Genomic DNA, 21,198 nt, shown 5'->3' with positions numbered 1-21,198 from the left:
TATTAACTGAATGAACAAAGTGAAACAGTTGAACAATTCCTTGGAAACTGTATGAAAAGACTTTTTAACTTTGTAATCAACTCCTGATCGCCCTACCACAGCTTCTTCTTAAAAAAAAAAGTCTCCTGTTTTCAAACTGTAAGTAATTTAATCTTAATTTTAGTGACAAGGGGGAATGTGCAGAGAAAGCAGTTATCTCCTCCTTACACATTCACTTTGTAAAAGTCTCCTCTATTTTTTGAATGAGAGAGGTCTTAGACACAAAAATTCTGTGGGACTAAGCTCACATCTGGTTGGCAGACCTGGTGTTGGATATGATTATGGCCACACAACTAAATCTTAAATTCACATACTGTTCCTATTTAACTGACATATATGAACTAACTAATTTATAGAAAATGTGCAGCAAATTATTTCTTCTACCTCCCCCATGCATCAAGAATGCACCAACGACAAGTGTTATTGAAAAAGACAACTCTCCCCCAGAACATTTGCATTCCTAGCCACTCTCCAATTATTTAAAGCAGATATTGTTATTTTAGTTATTTGAATCAGTATCTGGATATAAGTGTGCTTGTGTGTGTGTTGGGGAAGGGGGAGGGGGAGTAATGTAACCATATAAACTTGTAAACTTGACCTCTCTGAACCTCAGTTTCCTCACCAGAAAAATAAAGGGATAACTCCAGAGACTATGCAAATTCCCTCAGTAACAACAATCTATGACCACTAATCACCAAGAGGAGACGTGAATTCTTAAGAGTACGTCATTAAATATTCAAGTTTAAAATGACTAGAAGACCCACAGTTACACTTCAACATGACCGCGGCACATTTTCTGGCGGTAGAGAACGTCTTTGAAAGCACTTCGGCAGCTGAACCACCAAACCTGGTTAGAACATGCAGAGAGGCCCTGAGAAATACTGTGGGACCGGTGTAAAAAGCGAGTGTATCTGGGGGAGGAGCTGGGAGAAAAGTTGGGGGTTCTGAGAGCACAGTCTTGCATTTTGCATTTCTGGGCTTCCAGAATCTCCGTTAAGACTTTCGTCTGTACCTGCAAAATGTCTCAAGCCACCACCTGCAGCCACACAGTTGTGGGAAGGAGAAGATAAAAGGAAAAGGAGGTGTTAGAGCGGAAAGAACCTCGTTCGAGGCGCCCACAAAGCCCGTGGGGCGAAAGTGGACTCTGAGCAGCGACAAAGAAAAGCGGAAAGAGAAAGAAGAGAACTCCGCCTTTCCCACCCGGCTCTGCTCCTTTCAGTAAAAAGGAAAGGCTGCCGCCGCCCCTTCCCTCCGCCTATCACCCGGGGATGCGGAGCCAGGACTGAAACCGCACCCTGGAAGTCCCGCTGCCCTCGGACGCGGTCGGGTCGCGGACTGAGCCTTGCACCCTCAGAGGCGCTGCCCTGGCCAGGCCCGCAAACTCGGGGCCGGAGCATCACCCCGCCTCCATCCCTCGCTCCTTCGCCCCAGGCCGGTGGCACCCGATTCTCCACGCACCGCCCTCCCTTCCTCTTCCTTGCATCCCCGGCCCTCCGCCCCGGGCCTTCCAACCGCAGAGCATTTTAAGACTTCTACCCACCCTGACAAGGGGGCCCTTTGAAAACTTTGTGTGTGTGTGTCTAGGGCTTTTGTCCACATCCTGGGCAGGGCCCGGTCACCGACGTGGGTGCCTGAGGGTGTCCGGGATCTCACAATAAGCTGAGGAAGCCACCACGGTCATCCCATCCCTTTATTTCTGACCTGCTTCTACAACCGTGTGACACAAGTGCTTGGGCTAACGATTCCCACGCCCTGGTCGCCACTCGGCGCGGGGGAGCCGGGAGGAAACCTCCGCACCCGGCGCCTTTCTCCACTGTCACGAGGGAAAAGGTGTGCGCTGGGAGAGGGAGGCAGCCAAGAAACAACCGTGGCTAAAAGGATCCTTTAAAAGAAAAAACAGGAAAAGGGTCCTTCTTCTCCCACATCCCCGGAATCGAGAGGATACACTGTTGCATCACGTAGTAACCGAACCTCTGGGCTCCTCGCCCTCCCCTCAGCCCCAGACGCGCGCCCAAATTCATGCACACACCCACAGCCGCCGCCGCAGCCGCCGCCGTACACAGCCCCCGCCCCGGCTCCCAGTATTCCCCGCTAGCACCCTCCCGAAAGCAGGGACCCCCACCCCACCTCACCCCGGCGCCAAAGGCGCAGCGGACGGGGATTGCGAGGCCCCAGCACTCACAGACGGTCTCCCAACGGCCACGGCCATCGCGGCTGCGGCTCCAGCTGCGCCTGGGTGCTGTCTGCCAACACTGGCTGCTGCTTGGGCTCCGGCTCCGGCTCGCCTCCCCCGCGCCTCCCTTGCGGCTGCGCTCTGCTAGCGCCCGGCTCCCGCGCGCCACCAGCGGCATCTGCTCCCCCCACGCCGCCGCCCCTCCCGCTTTATTAGAGCAACATGGCCACCCGCCTGGAAGGGACCATTTGCTTCCCCAGGAAGGGGTGTGAGCCTGCGCACCCGGGCTGAGGCGGTGGGAGGGAGGATGGTGGGCCAGCCTTCTGCACGGGTCAGCCGGCTAGGGTCGTAGGGCTCGCCCTCCCCGAATATAGCAGCCAGCCCCAAAATGACCTTCTTGGGTGCCACCGAGATGCCCCCAGCCTGTGCTCCGGCCGCCACCCCCCCTTCCATCACATGCTGGAGTCCGAGTAAAAGCCTGGGCGCGGAGGTCCCCGTCTCGAGTCCCGCCACGCGTTTCGCCAAGCGCGTGGCTGGAGCGGCTGAGGAGAGATGGGACACTTGGGCGAGACAGGTCCACGGGGACAGCATCTCGCGGAAAGTTAGCCCCAGGCAAGCACGCCCAACCCGGAGGAACTGGCTTGGAAGGGGTGCGGGCCGCTAGGGAGAGCGGTAGGCGACCGAGGTGGGGCTGGGCAGGTCCCCGCCAAGGGAAGAGTTGCCCCTCCACAGGTCTCTTCCTAAGGGAGAGACTAAAAGGCCGGCAGCTGGAAGCTGTCACTGTAGCGTGCGGCCGGGTAGGCGACCAGAGCAGATAGGAAGAGGCCGTAGTAGTTGCTGCCGCAGACGGCTAACCGCCTGCTGGAGAGAAAGAAAAGGACGCCTCCGCTGGAGAATTAAAGCAGCTGTTGACTGCCCTAGAGCGTGGGGGCCGAGGCCTCCCCCGGGTGTAACGAGAGAGCTGGGCACACGTGAGAGCTCAGCCGACTTTTTTGATCGCTGGAGACCCGACGACCCGGAGGCAGGCGCGCGGGGCTGCGGCTGGAGGGCGCGGCGACGGCGCCAGGCGGGTGACCCTGGAGTCGGTGCGACTCCGAGCGCGTGGGACTGAGAAATTGCTTTATGATGGGGAAGGATTTTTCCAGCAGATGTTGGGGCGTTCCTGCGTGTCTGGATGTCGGGCTAATGGCAGGGTCCTGGTGCGTCCCGGTAGCGCGGTACCGGTGCAAGGTCTGGGCGGTGAGGCGTGCCGGAGGTGCTGTAGGTTCCCCCAGCCTCTCACGGGGCAGGGGAAGGGGGCCACGGCGACAGGTGATTGAGCGTAGCGTCTGTTGAGGGCAGGGAACCAACTGGATCCAAGCGTAAGGAAAATGTGGGGTGGCGATGAAGGGCTGTGATCAGCCCACGGGATTGCGCCCTCAGGGAAAACCCGGCCTATTCAATTAGGTGAAAGACAAACCACCTCTTTAGACTGGGGCGCCTCAGAGTCTGACCTGAGACCTGAAGCACCCAGGTTTCTCCGGGCATTGCCTCTGCCTTTCCCGCGATATCTGCCCACGATGGGCCCCAGGATTCAAACGCGCCTCTCAGCCTTTGGCTATGGATGAGTGGGCTCCGAGCGCGCGTCCCAGTGCTGAGAGGCAGACACTGGCTTGTCCCCGGACGGGTCGAGAGGCTAAATTCGACCGGCTGGACGCTGGTGGGACAGCCAGGAATGAAAGTCTCCATGAAAGATGAGGATCTCTGAATGGGGGACTCTTCAGTCTGTGGGCGGGCCCAGACCGGCAGAACACTAACCTCTTCAGTTCTGATCAGTTTCTACCCCCAGACTTCAAATCTTCTGAAGACAAGGACCACCATTTTATATCGAGCATATTTTGGGCACGCTGTAAGTGTTGTGTTAGGATTACGACTTGTATGGATGCTAGGCAAAGGGAGGGGGAAGAAATGCTTCTCTCTGCCGCTTTCTGTGTATAGATACTTTGCTCCTTGTCCCAGAGGGAAGATTAGACAGCGGCACTGCCCATGGACAAGAGGTCTTAGGTAAACGCTATGAAAAGACAGCTCCGCAGGCTGCCAACCGGATGTAAGGGCAATTTCAAACCAACTCTCCACCTTGTGTTTTGTTGACCATACCACACTGCAGGATTTTGTTGATTGTTTTTAATTTTGTTTACTTATTTTGCTGGCAAATGCTTATGTTGAAAATATCTGATTAGAATGTGAACTCCTTACCTTTGTTGGTAGGTTAGTTTATTCTCATCACAAATGCTGGAAACATAATTCACATACCATACAATTTACCAATTTAAAGTACACAATTCAGTAGTTTTTTAAATATATTCACCAATTCCAGTCTCACAATTTCCTCCCTTTGTTCCTTCAGTCCTAGGAGTGGTAACAACTTAACATTATTAGTCTTTCAGGGACTTGCCATTCCTTATTTATTCTACTTTATTGCTTCTCAAATTTTAGTACATACAAATCACCTGAGAACCCTGTTAAAATGCAAATTCTAAAATCAGTAGGTCTTGGGTGGCACCTGATAGTCTTTAGTTCCATCAAGCTCCCAGGTGATGCTCATATTGCTGATCAGCTGATAATTCCAGACTAACAAGTGTTTACAGTTCTAAAGTAATCCCTTTATGTAAGATTCTTTTTTCATTTGAAACATCTGCAGTAATTTTTTTCCACTAAGACTTTGATATATATGGAAATGAAAAAAAAATCAAAATTGTCACTCATAAACTCAATCTCCTTCTTTCCCTGTTGTTAAAACAGTTGTTTAAAAACTCATTCTAGCCAATGTTAAATTTACCAATAATTCTCAAACTCTACCCTGCTCATGATACTTTTTATTCTATTTGAAAATCAGGATAATATTTGCCCTTCTTCAATCTTTGGCATTTCTTATTTTTCTCTGGTTTCCCAAAGCTGGCTAATATTGATTCTACAATCACTTACACAAAGTCTTTCATGGATAATTCATTTTAGTCCTAGAAAGTTTAACTCACTTAAAACAATCGGTTGTTCATTTACCACATTGGATTTCAGTAGCCTTTTAATCATGTTTACACTACATTTTTAATTTTTAAAAGATTACTCTCTTTGAGAGAGGAGACAAATAAAAGTTAAGGAGGTTTGACTTTTCTTTGCCATCTGATAGCATATCATCAGTACCACATGGTGACTTTCATCCTTTCTTTTCATCCTCTTGTGGCAAGTCTTACTTGACAAGCAATACATTTTGAAAATTTCGTGGTATTATTTGTAAAAGCAAAAATTATCTAAACCTACAAGAAAGTATCAATCCTTGTAGGCTTGTGCTACTCTTTAATACATGCTCTTTTTAAAATCTGATCTCATTAAGGAGCATCCTGTGAAGTGACATTCTCCCTGGAGTAAGATGACTTGGCCTGATGGTCACTCTCCTTGGCAGCCAGCCCTGGAGCTGAGTCAGTTCCCATAATACTGGCATCTCTAATTCTCAGATAATTCCTTTCTTGCCATAGCCAGTTATTGTGGTATCTGGCTATACCACAATACCTTTTTCTATGTATGTAGTTGTATGTAGAAAATGTATGTAGTTGAAGTCCCTTCAACTACTAGATACATTGCCTCTAAGTTGGAATAGAATTATACATACATACCTGTATACTCTGACAGCAATATCACTTCTATATTCTCACATTTTATCTCAGCCCATTTGCTCCCCATCATTCTACCATCAACAATGTCCACCAGCTGAATAATTCTCTAGTGCATGGGGTTACATTGCACCCTCATCATTCTTCTTGTAAACTTGTTCCTTTTGAATGAGATAAAACTTTCTTATTTCAGTCATAAGTTCCTTGCTACCTCATCTATCAATATCTATTGGATTGCATTCATCTCCTTTTGCTACTTTTTTTCAAGTTCAGATTGCTTTGCCATTAATTCTCTCTTTCCAACGTAAGATTTCAAAATTCACTGGCACTATACTTCTATCTGTTTCATTTAGTTCCACTTGGATAAACAGAAGTGGATATTGGTTGGTTGGTATAACAAATTTTGGCAGGTTATGCTCCATGCTTCATTATTATAATCTGTTATAATATATGTAACATTGTTACACCCTATTATATTCTGTTATAACAGAATTAGCCATTGCAAAGCTGCCTCTTTATTCATCCACAGTGAAAAACATAGCCTTGGGATTCAGGACAATTGGATTCATGTCCTTCACTGCCAAATATCATAAGCTATGCAGTTTTTTTAATTGATGTATTTGTTTGAATATAGGCTAAGTTGCTGTAATAGAGATACTCCAAAACTCAGTGGCCCAAAAAAGATACTCATTTCTCTCTTATGAAATAGTCCAGGAGGTGGTGGTGAGCAGTCCAGAGAGACTGGCAGATATGCTTCTTGAGATCATCCAGGGATCCATGGTCCTTCATTGCTGCTTCTTGCTCCATCAACTTCTGATTGTTATCTCACCTGCTGTGATCTAAGCTGGTTCACCAAAACCATATTCATAGTCTAGCCCATGGGAAGGGTGAAGAAGAGGAAGTGGAAGGAAAGCAATATCCTTTTAAGGAAATGACATGGTTGTAGCCATGTCACCTCTGCTCACAGTCCACTGCAAAAACTCAGTCACATGAACATTCTTTGTAGGGTGGCTAGGATATGTAATCTTTTATATAGCACCAATATGCCCTCTAAAACATGGGAGAAGGATCCTATTTATAAAAGGAAGAAATGAGAAATGGATACTGGGAGAAAATTGCAATTTCAGAGGTAATATATTTACATAGTTAAAAAATAAAATAATAGAATGAAGTATTATAGATTGAATATTCCACAGAATGAATTAGTATAGAATGATGTCTCCTACCTTATTCACCATCTGTCTAGGCCTTACCCCTCTCCTCAAGAAGGAAATACTTCATTAGTGTCCCATGTATCTTTCCAGAGTTTTCTTAAGCAACTTCAAGCAAATATAAATATATGTTCTTGTCTTTGTATTTTCTGCTCAATTCTGCTGTGAACTTGAAACTGCTCTAAAAAATAAAATCTATTAATTAAAAAATATATATGTTCTTATTTCTTACCCTGTTCCCTGTTTTACATTTTTTAAAAAACCCTATACTGTGTGTATCATTCTGCACCCTGTTTTATTTAACAATGTGTTTTGCATATTCTTTTATGTAAGTGTCTAGTTATCATCCTCAATCTTTTATACTACTGCCTGTTATTTTTAATGTTGTACTGTTATCTATTTAACAGTCCCATTGATAAATTCAGAGTTGTTTCTAATCTTTTGCCATTACAAACACTGCTACAATAATAACCTTGTGCTTGTCATTTTGAACATATGAAAGCATATCTGTAAGATACATATCCAGAAGTGAGATTAGCCAAACATGATACTGAGCCAGCTGTTGATCTCTTTGAGTCCCATTTTCTTATAAAATGAAGCTCATATTCACCTCATGGATATGGTTATTGTGATAATGAAAAAAATATAAAATTACTGTTACAGAGTAACAAAAACATAAAAGAGTTACATTTATCAAAATATGTACAAGATTGATACTGTAAAAAATACAAAACACTGTTGAAAGAAAACAAGAGAAACCTAAATGAAGGGATATACCATGTTCATGGATTAGAAGACAATATTTTTCAAATGCAATTTTCCCCAAATCAATCTATATACACAAATGTAATCCCAACTGAAATCCCAGGGAAATTTTTTATAGAAATTGACAACCCAAAATTTATGCAGAAACATGAAAGACCTAGGATAGCTAAAACAACTTTGAAGAAGAACAAAGTTGGGGAACTTGACCTGATTTCAAGACTTACTAAAAAGATATAATAATCAAGACATTGTTTAATTGGCCAAAGTACAGTCGCACAGTCCTTTGAAAGAGTCCAGATGTAGACCCATACGTGTATGGTCAGTTAATTTTTAACAAAGGTGCCAAGGCAGTTTCATGGGAAATGATGGCCTTTTCAACAAATCATGCCAGAACCATTGGATATCTATATAGAAAAAAAGATAGAGAACCTCAACCCTTATTTCATTTATACACAAATACTGAATCCAAATGGATAATAAACCTAAATGCAAACACTGAAAGAGTGACACTTCCAGAAAAAAAATAAGAAAAATCTTAATGACTGAGCTAGACAATAATTTCTTAGAGGGGACAGAGAAAGCATTAACTGACAGGACATCATCAAAATTCAAACCTTTGCTCCTCAAAAGGCACTCTTAAGAAAAGGAAAAGGCAAACCACAGACTGGGGAAAAAATATCTGTAATACTTGCAAAAAGGTTTTTTTTAATGAGTAAAATACGTGAACACACATATCTGTTAGGAGGCAAAGATATCAAATAACATCCTCTGAACTGAGAAGGAAGTTTGAGACTGAAAAATGAAGTAGGCAACTCCATAAAGTGAAATTAATGAAGTTTATTGTGGGTAACTTACACACAGGCGAGATCAGGCAGACAACGATCCAATCCAGAGGCATTCACAGCTGCACTCTGCCACGCTGAATGGGGTGCAAGAGAATTTATAGGGGCCAGAGCTAAAAATAGAATCTGACTCCAAGGGAGAAGCACATCTGCACTGGTGGGAACTGGGGCTTTTCCTCCCCCCTGGGGGTCTCATGACAATTAACCATCTGCATCAGCAAAAGGCATTCTTCCCATTTTCACATCAGATGAAGGCAAGGATAAAAGTTGATAGGGAACTTATCTAGCTTGAGCACATTCCTTGAGAGTAGGCTAAAGGTCAATCATGCAGAGAGGGGAGGGGTAAGACTGTGGGCCCAAGATGGAGCTAACAAAATGGATTCAGTATGGTTCAGCCAGATAACATTGTGAAAGAGATGTATATTTGGGCAAATGCACATGAAATGATACTCAACATCACCAGTCTTTAGGGAAATGCAAATTAAACAATTATATACCACCTACTAAAATGGTGAAAGTTATAAAAACTGGCAATACCAATTGTTAGGAAGGATGTGGAGTAACTGGAATTCTGACGCACTGTTAGTGAGAATGTAAAATATTCAATCACTTTGGAAAACAGCTTGGCAGCTTCTTGTAAAGTTAAACATATAATTATCATATAATTCAATAATTCCAATCAGAGGTTTTTACACAAGAGAGATAAGAAAATGTATCCACAAAAAGAATATTTATAGCAGCTTTATTCATAATAGCCAAAAAAATGGAAACAATCCAAGAGTCCTCAACAGGTTATTATGGAATTATGGAAAATCTATACAATTGACACTACTCAACAATAAAATAAACTACAGATACATGCAAAATGTGGATAGGTCTCAAAAGCATTACGTCAAGTGAAACAAACCAGACACAAAAAAAGTACACAGAAATGATCCATTTATATGAAAGTCTAAAAACACAAAACTGTAGTTACAGAGGACAGTACAGTACGGTGGTAGAGTGCATGCCTAGCATGCATGAGGTCCTGGGTTCAAACCCCAGTACCTCCATTAAAAATAAATCTAATTACCTCCCCCCAACAAAAAATAGATAAATAATTTAAAAGATAACATTTTTTTAAAAACCTGTAGTAACAGAAAGCAAAATAATGGTGGCCTGGGTTCTCAGGAAGGGAGGATTGACTTGAAAGGGCACAAGAGTTGAAAGTGGGCACACCAGTTTTTGGAGTGATGAAACTATTCTAAATTGTGATTGTGGTGATGACTACATGGGTGAATTAATTTGTTAAACCTTATTGATCTGTATACTTAAATTGGGTGTATATTACTGTATATCAGTTATACATCAATAACATTTATTTTTAAAATTACTGTACTAGTGTAGCTGTTGTTATGTTAAAACCTGTAAGAGTAGGTCTCTTTCTCTAGAAGTCATCACATACCATCAAACTTCTGTTGAGATTTATTGAATGGCTACTCTGTCAGACATCATGCATATTTCATTTAGTCATCACAGCAGCCCTGTGATTTCTCCCTGTTTTACAGATGAAGATGGTGAAGCACAGAGACATTAAGGAAATTGTCTAATGTCCAATTATCATTGTGATACTAGTAAACAGCAGAGCCAGGATTCAAACCCAGGTTTGTTAGACTTCATCCCCTCCTTACACTCGCACATTTCTTCATGCAGCTCTTACCAAGTCTAAGGAGAATCACTTCTGTCACTAAGTCACTAAGAAACATAAGGTTTGGCATTTGAAGGAGAATCTTTAGATGTGAGGAAACAGCTGATCAAGCAGCCCTACTCGGTTCTTACTGAGTATATGTTTAGCACAACCTGGAACATCTCCTGTATGTATGCACTCAACATATATTCACTGTTGTTGTTTTGCTATAGTATTTCACCTGACGCTTCCTTCCTGCTGCCACTACCATACTGACACCCAGGGTCTGCTGATCCCGTTGAATGCTCTGGTCCCAACCCAGGTAAAACACCTCCCTATTTCCCCCTCAGCCCAAAGTAAAATTGACTGGAATATTGAAGAAGAAGAAAAAAAAAGACTTTCATTCTAGTGGCATATAAAAGGGAAATAAGCAAAGTGCACAATCAGAATGAAAACCACGTGACTTACAAGATATTTACCGTCTATTCATTAAATGTTTATCAATCATACACTATGGAAAAAAGCAAAGTGTAAGACAATGTGTATATTATGCCCCATTTCCATAAAAAGAAGAAAGAGAAAGGCTTCTAAGTGAACATGTATAGAATATCTTCAGAAGAACGCACAGGAAACTGCTAATAGTGTTTCCCTCTGTGAAAGGGCATATAGGGCCGGTGTGGGACAAAATAATAAACACTATGGGTGCCTCAACCATAGCCATTTTACCCAAATGCTTTTGGAAAACTGATTTTTTCTCCAGGGAAGCCTCTGATTGATATAAGTATGGTTCCATTCCCTTGACAGTGACCTGTTCTGTGTGACCCAGTTCTGTCTGGTGAAATGAGAGGAGAGGTTTGCTGAAAGCTTCTGGGATTGTGCTTTCTCACTCTTAGGAGAAATTCAGAGGAGGTCAGCGTTTCTCTCTACTGTTGGACACAAACAAGGAAGCATGAAGCCCAGCTGTTTCCATTTCACAACAAAGAAATCAGCCTCAGGCTGAAGCCCACAGACTGGAGAACAGAGAAGAAACACAGAAAAAATCTGGTCCTTGATTATACCGTTAAGCTGCTAAATCAACTAACTCTTGAATCCTATCTCACTTTGATAAGTGAACTAATACATTTACCTATCACTTAAGTCAGTTTTAGTCAATTGTCAGGTTTCTGTTACTTTCAGCTGAAAATAATGCAGATGGAGACTAACTTTCTTCTTTTATATACTTTCTATCTTTTCCTTTTTAAATCGTGTGTATGTGTGTGTGTGTGTGTGTATACACACACATATATATATAACTATTTTAAAAGATTTTAAGAAACTGTGTTCCAAGCATTGAGAAATAGAGTATTCAAGAAAAATCCCCTTCAGTCTTAAGGGTTGTTTTTTTTTTTAGGAGACTAGCTTTTTTCCCCCTCAATGAGTTCATCTTTTCCAACTCCTTTACAAGGAAGACATGGGTTTGACCTTTACAGAGTTCATATAAGTTGAGCTACATGAAACTGACATTTTGTAGGTCAAAATGGTCAAATTTTGGCAATTTTACAGTATGAATCACTAACCATAGTGTTTATGTAGAAGAAATTACGCACGGTATTACTAGGGGCATCAGTCTTCTGTTCCAATGCCCTGAATACCCTTGGCCATTGATGAACTTTCCCTTGGGCTTTCCTTGGTTGCTGGCTATTTTCATCATTTCTACCCCTAGGTCACAGAGAATTGATGGAGAAAGACCAGAACCCCATAGATCAGATCAATACACATTCATACTGTCTACACCTGTTTTTTTGTTTTTGTTTTGTTTTTTATATTTTCTAATGCCTGTCATTCTCTCTAGCAGCTATGCCATGCTTTCTATGTACAGAGAAAACCAAATCATCCCAGCAGGAATGTCCTATTCCCCCTCCTGTACAAACTGACATCTGTATCTACAGCCCTCAGCATCCCTTTTCCTTTCCAAAGATGCTGCCCCCAGACTCTGCCCTCCCAAATGTCTGATGTTGGAGCAGAAGGTAAAGAAAACAAAAAGACACTAATATATCATGGCATAGAGTATTGGTTAGCTATTGCTGCATAACAAGTTACCCCAAAATATAGTGACTTAAAATGATAAACACATATTATTTCACAGTTTCTGTGGGTCAGGAAATCAGAGGTGGCTTGTCTGTGTAGTTCTGGCTCAGAGTCTCCTATGACACTGCAGTCATGATGTGGGCTGTGGCTGCAGTTGTCTGAAGGCTTGGCAAAGGTTGAAAGATCTGCTCCCAAGGTGGCTCACTCAGATGCCTGGCAAGTTGGCATTGATTGTTGGTGAAAGGTTGCAGTTCTCCCCATGTAGACTTCTCCACAGGGCTGACTGAATGTCCTTATGACATGGAAACTGACTTTCCCAAAATAAGTGATCCACAACAGAGAAAAGAGCAAGGTGGAAGTCACAACATCTTTTACAAGCTAACGTTAGAAAAATTACTCTGTATCATCCCTGAAACATCCTATTGGTTATCAAATTATCTCTATTCAATACAGGATATGACTACACAGCAGTTACCAAGAGGCAAGAATCAAGGGTTACCAAGAAGCAAGAATCACTAGGGAGTATCTTGGTAGCTGACTACCACATTTAGCTATTACCTTCTCCATTTTACAGGTGAGAAAATTGATGCTCATAGGGTCTACAGGTTATGCTGAATAAGAAGGTGGTCGAGGCTGATGGGAAGCCAATGCAGTCTGACTCTTAAGCCCATGCACTCGCTACTGCGTCATCCTGGCTCCAACATGGAGACACACTGTTCTGGAATGACTTTGAATTGTTTGGTCACTGTTAGATTATTTAATTTTTTAGACTAACAATATTTTATTTTTCATTTTTCGTATAAGGCTGTACCTATGGTGGACATTCAGTGAATAGTTATTTATGCATCCAGCCAATAAAGCAACTTTAAAAAATGTAAGGGCTAATACTCTTATTACAGTTTTGACATGACTACTGTGCATGTCTGTTTGATATTCCAGTTTCAGTAGCAAATTATGTTAATAATATATAAAAATAGTATAATAATAAATATTATTATCATTATTGTTGTTGTTGTTGTTGTTGTTGTTATTGTTATTATTATATCTGGAAGAGTGATTGGACATGAATCAAAGTGACCCTGAGAGGACTGAGTTGAAAAAAGAGGCCAAGTCCATCAGTTTTTGGGGGGGTTAATTCCAAACAGAGCTTGATCACCTGTCTCTTTCTCTCCCTGATCCTTCTTATCATCAGTCTTCCCAGTTAGATGAAACAGAATAACCAGAAAGGGATTGAATTTAAATGTGTAATCAACTCTTTCTCTGGTCCTATGCAATAACAAGGTTTATATTTGTGTCTGGATTAAAAACATTTTTTTACTTTTAATTTTTGTTTAGATAAATTATATGTGTGTACATGTATTTATTTGCTTGTTTGTTTATTTATTTATAAGAATCTTACAATCGAATAATCTAACCTCTCAAAGTTTATTAACATGCTGGTATATTTTCTTCTAAAACAGTGAATTTTTAAAATAATTAAATGATGCTAAAAATAGTCTTTATATCTTTTTTCTACTTAACATTTTTATATTGTTGAAGATTCTTCAAAAACATTACTTGTTAATAGTTCATTGATTATTTCTGATTATAGGTGTACTATGACCTCTTTGCAAAAAAATTGGAAATTTCTGAAAAATATAAGAACAAAGATCTCTAATACCCTACCATTGAGATAGCAAATGTCAATGTTTATGTATATTCATTTCTAGCTTTTTTCTATACATATTTATATAGAGATAAATATATATTTGTAAAAACAGAAGGGGTATTTCTTTTATAGTCACTTTTTCCACTTAAAAGTATATCAGAACATTTCTCCATATTAATGCATACAAGCCTTCATTACATTTTTTTTTAATGTTTTTCCTTTTTTTCCCCCCTTAATGGTGGTACTGGGGGATGAACCTCATGCACACCAAGCACACTCTATGCACCCCCAACCCCCTTCATTACATTTGTAATGACCACAACTACCCACTGATATCTAGATAATTTATATATTTTCTTTTTTTAAATAACTCTGTGGTCAACAGCCTAGCATATACACCTTTCACTGCTTATTTAGTTATTTCCTTAAACTCCTGTAAGTGGGATTGGTAGGTATTAAAGGAACTTGAGAAAACCCCTCATCTTTAGCCACCTCTCTCTTACTGCCCTCAGTACTTTGTAATAGCTCCCTCTACATTTCAGGAGTGTTGCAGAAATATTCTTTATTTAATGCTGTGTATAAAGATTATAAAGTAGAAATATATCCAATAGCGTCTTTTTTTTTTTTTCCTTCTGGTGGTGTTACTGTTTTCGGTTTTGGTTCAAGCAACAGAAATAGACACTGGCGAAAGTTACCAAAATAGACATTCATTGTAAGGATCTGGGTAGCTCATATATGATGAACAGTCAGGCCTTACATAGGAGAGGAACCACCCTCCAGGTATTACTAATGGCAGGACTCAGCTTTATTTTCCAACCTTCTGTCACTCTGCCCAAGACTCAAATGCCCAGGTGAAAATCTGGCTGGTCTGGCTTGGATTGGGTGCCCACCCCTTAGCCCCTATGTGTGTGTGCACCTGCACCTTAATGGATCCCACCAAAATCCCAAGGCAGAGACATATGTAGCCCCCAAAATAAAAATGGAAATACTCTTTTCAAAAGAAGGAGAAAGGGCTGCTGGACAGGCAAAAGCAACCGTGAGTGTATCAGGATGCCATTTGTATTCAGATATGCCTATGAAATTCCAGGGTACAAGTTCATGTCTGTAGACTTCTTTAAATGATGATAGAGAAGGCATTAAGTAAACATGTTTCAATATTTAAGCATAAGTTGGGGATCCAGGTAAGTCTCAGAGGGAAATGATCTTTAATACGACATAAAATTCATCTGTTAAGAGAGGAGGCCCATGATGGGCAGATCGTGACCTGCCAGCAAAGGCTAAAGTAGAGTTTGGGGTGCAAGATGCTTATTAGGGATGTGGAAAGAAACAGGATGAAGCCAGACCGGGCACAGGGAGAATTTGAAACATAATGTAGACCAAATAAGAGTTGTCCCTCTTTGGGCCAAGATGGTGGGCCTTATATCCGCCTTGCTCAGACCCTATATGGGCTGCTTCTGGACACTGTGCCCTTAGGAAGGGTCTTTCTCTACAGCTGAGGCAGACCCTAAAGCACCTAATAGTTGAGACTGTTTGCTAACTGCACTCCCAGTGGCTGGGAAGCAAATCCTTCCTTGAAAGGGATTGATGTTGTGTATTTGTTTACAACAAGCCACAGGTCCCTTTAATTTTTTCCAGTTTCAAAGCTATTTTTTACAGGCTATCATTTTTTAATAACCCTTCTGTTTAAAAATGTTTTTACATTGCAGAAAAGTTGTGAAGATAGTATACAGAACATGGGTGGACCTAGAGATTATCACATTAAGTGAAGTCAGACAGAGAAAGACAAAGATCATGTGATGTCGCTTATGTGGACTCTAAAAAAAGATACAGATTTTACTTACAAACCAGAAACAGACCCACAGACATAGAAAACAAACTGTGGTTGCCAGAGGGGAAAGGGGGAGTGGAGGGATAGATTAGGAGTTTGGATTAACAGGTACACATTACTATATGCAAAATAGGTAAACAACAAGGACCTACTGTATAGCACAGGGAACCATATTCAATGTCTTGTAATGAGCTGTAATGGAAAAGAATCTGAAAAAAATATATATATATGTATAACTGAATCGCTTTGCTGTATACCTGAAACTAATGTATATCAATCACACGTCAATAAAAAAAAAAGAATTTAAAAAAAATGGTATATAGAGTTCTCACATAACCCATACTCAGTTTCTGCTATTATTAACATCTTATAGGAGTACAGTGCATTTATTACAATCAAGGAGCCAATATTGATAAATTATTATTCATTTAAATCTATGATTTATTCAGATTTCCTTAGTTTCTACCTAATGTCCTTTTCCTGTTCCAGGATCCTGTACAGGATACCCCATTACTTTTAGCTGTCATGTCTCTTTGGGCTCCTCTTGGCTGTGACAGTTTCTCAGACTTTCCTTGCTTTTGATGACCTGGAAGGTTTTGAGGAGAACTAGTCAGGAATTTTGTAGGATGTCTTTCAATGTAGATTTGTCTGACATTTTCCTCATGACTATACTGAGGTTAAGAGTCTGTGGTAAGAAGATCAAAGAGGTAAAGTGCCATTGTCCTTACATCACGCAGTGGAGAAAACTGACAAACACTACTCAGCCAGACGATTAACAATATCAACAATGGGGGGGAAGGGATAGCTCAGTGGAAGAGCACGTGCCCACCAAGCATGAGGTCCTGGGTTCAATCCCCAGTACCTCCACTAAAAATAAGTAAATAAATAAAATCCCAATTACCTCCCCCCCATATAAAAAATAATAAGTAAAATGAGGGGTCATGTTGGCATAGAGTCCCTGATACGATGTAATGAGAATGGCACAGGGAGCTCCTTCAGCTACTGTGTCCCTTACACATACCCCCATCATTGCTTCTGTTGGTTGCTTTTGAGTACTTCCTTACTTTCTGGCAATGCAAAGTGCTCCAGGCATATATTGTGTATTTCCTGACCCAGATCTGGAATCTGCCATTTCTCTAAAGGCTCTGGGTCCTTTCATTTGAGAATTATATTAGAAACCAAGATCTGGGGACTGGGTGTGCTCATTGCCAAATGGAGTGTAATTGCTTCTTGGCCTTCCTGGCTGCCAGATTAAGGGAATATGTGTGTATACCAACCAGTGTATATGTATAAATCTATAAATATTTTTATTTGTATCTATACTAAGATTATCAAGAGTTCATATTGATGTTTCCAACTCAATCCATTACCACAATCTTACCTGAACCCCTTGCAACCACTCATCTGTTTACAGATTTTATAGATTTGCCTTTCCAGAACATCATAGAAATAGAATCGTGCATTATGTAGCCTTTTCAGACTGGCTTCTTTCAGATGGTAATATGCATCATACTTCTCTTTTTCTTTTCATTCAACATCTAACTAACTTGGTGTTGAAAAAAGTTACTACAAAGAAAATTTAAGAAATTCTCATTAGGCTATGAATATATATATACACACACACAGACACACATACACATATATATATATTTTTTGCATGTTTTGAAGCTTTGATACATATTTACAGAAAGGTCCTGTGCCCTCTTGGCAGCACTGGGTACCATTTTTTTTGCCACTTTTATAGTAAAGAATGATAGCTTGTAGCTTTTTAAATTTAAATTTATGTAACAATTAGTGATTAAATTTTTTAAAATATTTTACTAGCCATTTTTTTCTTTCTTTGTAAATTTCCTATTTATATCTTTGCCTATCATTTCCATAAGGAGTGTTTAACTTTTTTTCTTGAGCTAGTGTAACATTTTTTTCTAGCTTTAATGCATAAAAATATCAACCCTTGTTATAAATAGAATTCTCTTTCTGGCTGCAAAATAGTCCATCATATGAGCACATTGAAATTTATGTAATCACAACCTGGTTATTGAATATTAGGTTGTTTTCAATTTCTGGGTTTTTTCTCTCTTTTTCTTCCCTCCCTTCCTTTCTCCTTCCTTCTTTCCTCCTTTCCTTTCATTCTTCCATCCTGCTATTATAGAAAGCACAATAAACATCTTTGCACACATGTCTAAATTTCTAATTATTTCCTTAAGAAATGCTCCTGAAAGTGAAATTACTGAATCTATCAGTATGAATATTTTAAAACACTTGATACATAGAGTTGGGTTATTTTTCAGAAAGAATCAACCAATTTATATTCCCACTACCAATATATTGGGGTCCCCAGGTCACCATACCTTCATAAAGAAAAATAATTACTTAAAAATAGAACTACCATATGATCCAGCAATTCCAGTCCTGGATATGTACCCAAAAGAAATAAAAACAGGATCTCAAGGAGATAGCTGCACTCCCATTTCTACTGCAGCATTATTCACAATAGCCAAGGTATGGAAAAAACCTAAGTATCTATCAACAGATGAACGAATAAAGAATATATAGATAGATATGTAGGTAGACGGATATATATATATATATATATATAAAATATACACACACAATGAAAGATTACTCAGCAATGAGAAAGAAGGAAATCCTGCCATTTGCAACAACACGGATAGTGTTATTCTAAATAAGAAAAGTCAGAAAAAGACAACAGCCTAAATGTCCATCAATGGATGACTGGATAAAGAAGATGTGGTACATTTATACAATGGAATACTACTCAGCCATAAAAACCGACAACATAACGCCATTTGCAGCAACATGGATGCTCCTGGAGAATGTCATTCTAAGTGAAATAAGCCAAAAAGAGAAAGAAAAATACCATATGAGATCGCTCATATGTGGAATCTAAAACAAAACAAAACAAAACAAAACAAAACAAAACGCATAAATACAAAACAGAAATACACTCATAGACATAGAATATAAACTTGTGATTGCCAAGGGGGCAGAGGGTGGGAAGGGATAGACTGGGGTTTCAAAATTGTAGAATAGATAAACAAGATTATACTGTATAGCACAGGGAAACATACACAAGATCTTATGGTAGCTCACAGAGAAAAAACTGTAACAATGAATATATATGTTCATGTATAACTGAAAAATTGTGCTCTACACTGGAATTTGACACAACATTGTAAAATGATTATAAATCAATAAAAAATGTTAAAAAAAAGAAAAAGAAAAAGACAAATACTGTATAATATCACTTTTTGTGGAATCTAAAAAAACTGAAGTCATATAAACAGGGAGTAGATTGGTGGTTATCAGAAGCTGCAATATATACATGTGTCAAATCAACACATTGTGTACCTTAAACTTATGCGATGTTATAGATCAATTAAATCCCAATAATTTTTTTAAAAATAAAAGAAAAATTATTCCTTTTCCATGTACCTGGCACTGCTCAAAGGATGCCTTTCTGGTCCTGGAGTGAGCCCAGAGGGTTCAAGATTGTGCAGGCAGATACAGAAGTCTTTGAGAGGTCTTTTCAGTGAGCACATACAAATAAGAACTGGTAGTGTTGACATGCCTACAGCTGCTTGCTACAAGATTCATTCTACTCCAGTTCATCATTTTTTAGAACTTCCACATAAGCTGTGTGTTTGTTCATGGAATTTCTTACAAGCTAAGAATGCATTTTAAATTGAACAGAGATAAATTAATAGGAAACCATGGCATATGTATTAAATACACTTGCCTAGGAAAGACATAGACTAAGAAATAATTAAAGGATTCAATCTTGGCACTGAAGGAAATACAAGTATCTAGCATTCTTCTGCAGAATTGTCGTATTAGATAAAGTCAAATAAATGGCTTTTTCACCATTAAACACTTATGGAAACATTGAATACTAATCAAAAGATGTACATTTATATACAAGCTGTTTCTTATATTATTAATGCTCTTCTACTGATCTTGTCAAGGAAATAGTGCTCAATTTATGATATTTCATATAGAAGTGGAATAATGACCTCAGTCCAGAAACAATAAAAAAGAGAAATGAAAAAGAGGAGAGAAAAAGCTGAAAGCCCTTAGCAAATATTATTTTCCCACACCAACTTTTTAATCATACCTAAACTTTCCTCACTTACTAAATTTTCTATGCATTTTAGATACCTCATAAAATTATGTAAATACACTTTAACAGGGTGTAAACATCACTTAAGTATAGAAACACAATCTAAACATTGCCTAGAACCATGAAATTGTCTCAATTGTCAGATATAATAATTATTACTATTTGCTGGGGTCTTACTATAGGATCTAGCAAGATGCTTTCCACATGTTCTCAATTAATCAGCACAGCAGTTGTAAAATGCAGTTTTACCTAAAGCAAAACCTGAGACAAAAAATTGTGTGCCAGTAGATTATTCAGGAGGTGATCCCAGGAAGCATGAAGGAGATAATGGGAAAAATGAAACGGGTAGGAGAGAAAAGCTAATAAAGGGCTTGTCAATGAGCTGGTTACCACTGTTGGGAAGAGGGACTCCATCCGACTGGGGACCCAGTGAGGAACTGTGTTAATGTGCCTCGGAGTTGTCCCACAGAGAGTCTGGAAGGCTGTCTCTCACTGGTGGAAGTTTGCATGTGGGGACATTAAATTCCTGGTACTTAGCTGTACAAGTCCCCATGCATCATAAAAAGTGCAGGGACAGAGAAGGAGGTGGAGGCAGGCACAGAGGTGGACAGCTGCTTGGGCATGGGCTGAGGGACTCTGGGGCACAGCATTGACAGTGTCTGCTATAGAATTACCAATCTGGTTTTAAAGTCGAATAAACTGGAATTCAGAAAGGTTACCTGCCCCAAGTTACATTGCAAGTGAATGGCAGAACTGGGGATGAATTTAGTGTGATTGCAATCCCATGCTCACTACTCCTCCTAAAACATGTTAATGTTGTAGGCACACCTTGAAGATTAAGGAATGAATCACAGAAATTTGGAGGTACATTAGAGATTTTTGAGTCTGTTCCCCAGGATAAGGAATCAGGAGTCAGGAGGGCTATATTAACTTGTAAGTCTGAGATCGTAGAGCTGGATGGTTACAGAGTAGGACCAACACCACAGATTGCCACACAATGCTCCTTCCACTCCAGTACACAGCTCGTTTTGTAAATATAATTAACCCAATAAGAAAATTAAAAGATACATATTTATTTTTACTACAAATCTAATGTATATTATATTTGGAAGTTATAAAATTATAGAATGGCTTCATTTCTTCTAAATAGTATTATGAGCCCTGTGTCTAA

At 40.1% G+C, this 21,198-nt stretch overlaps 1 protein-coding gene and 1 non-coding gene across 8 annotated transcripts in view; one reads left to right on the top strand and one right to left on the bottom strand.

The window, feature by feature from the left end:
* SEPTIN11 (septin 11) overlaps positions 1-2,403 on the bottom strand; it is an 82,049-nt gene extending 79,646 nt beyond the window's left edge. For all 7 annotated transcript variants that reach the window (XR_010380845.1, XM_064485561.1, XM_031471233.2 and 4 more), the window contains exon 1: positions 2,222-2,403. Coding sequence is in view for 6 of the 7 variants with exons in the window: in XM_064485561.1 (XP_064341631.1) it covers positions 2,222-2,248 (27 nt within the window). In the remaining variant the exon portion in view is untranslated. The remainder of the gene's footprint in view (positions 1-2,221) is intronic.
* A 14,277-nt stretch (positions 2,404-16,680) lies between these two features.
* TRNAG-ACC (transfer RNA glycine (anticodon ACC)) lies at positions 16,681-16,753 on the top strand. The gene has a single exon. It is a non-coding gene; the product is annotated as a tRNA-Gly (tRNA).
* The last annotated feature ends 4,445 nt before the right edge of the window (positions 16,754-21,198 follow it).

Source organism: Camelus dromedarius, chromosome 1, assembly GCF_036321535.1.
Source record: "Camelus dromedarius isolate mCamDro1 chromosome 1, mCamDro1.pat, whole genome shotgun sequence".
NCBI lineage: Eukaryota > Metazoa > Chordata > Mammalia > Artiodactyla > Camelidae > Camelus > Camelus dromedarius.
The sequence above is the reverse complement of the archived record's forward strand: the minus strand, read 5'-3'. Positions and strand labels throughout refer to the sequence as shown.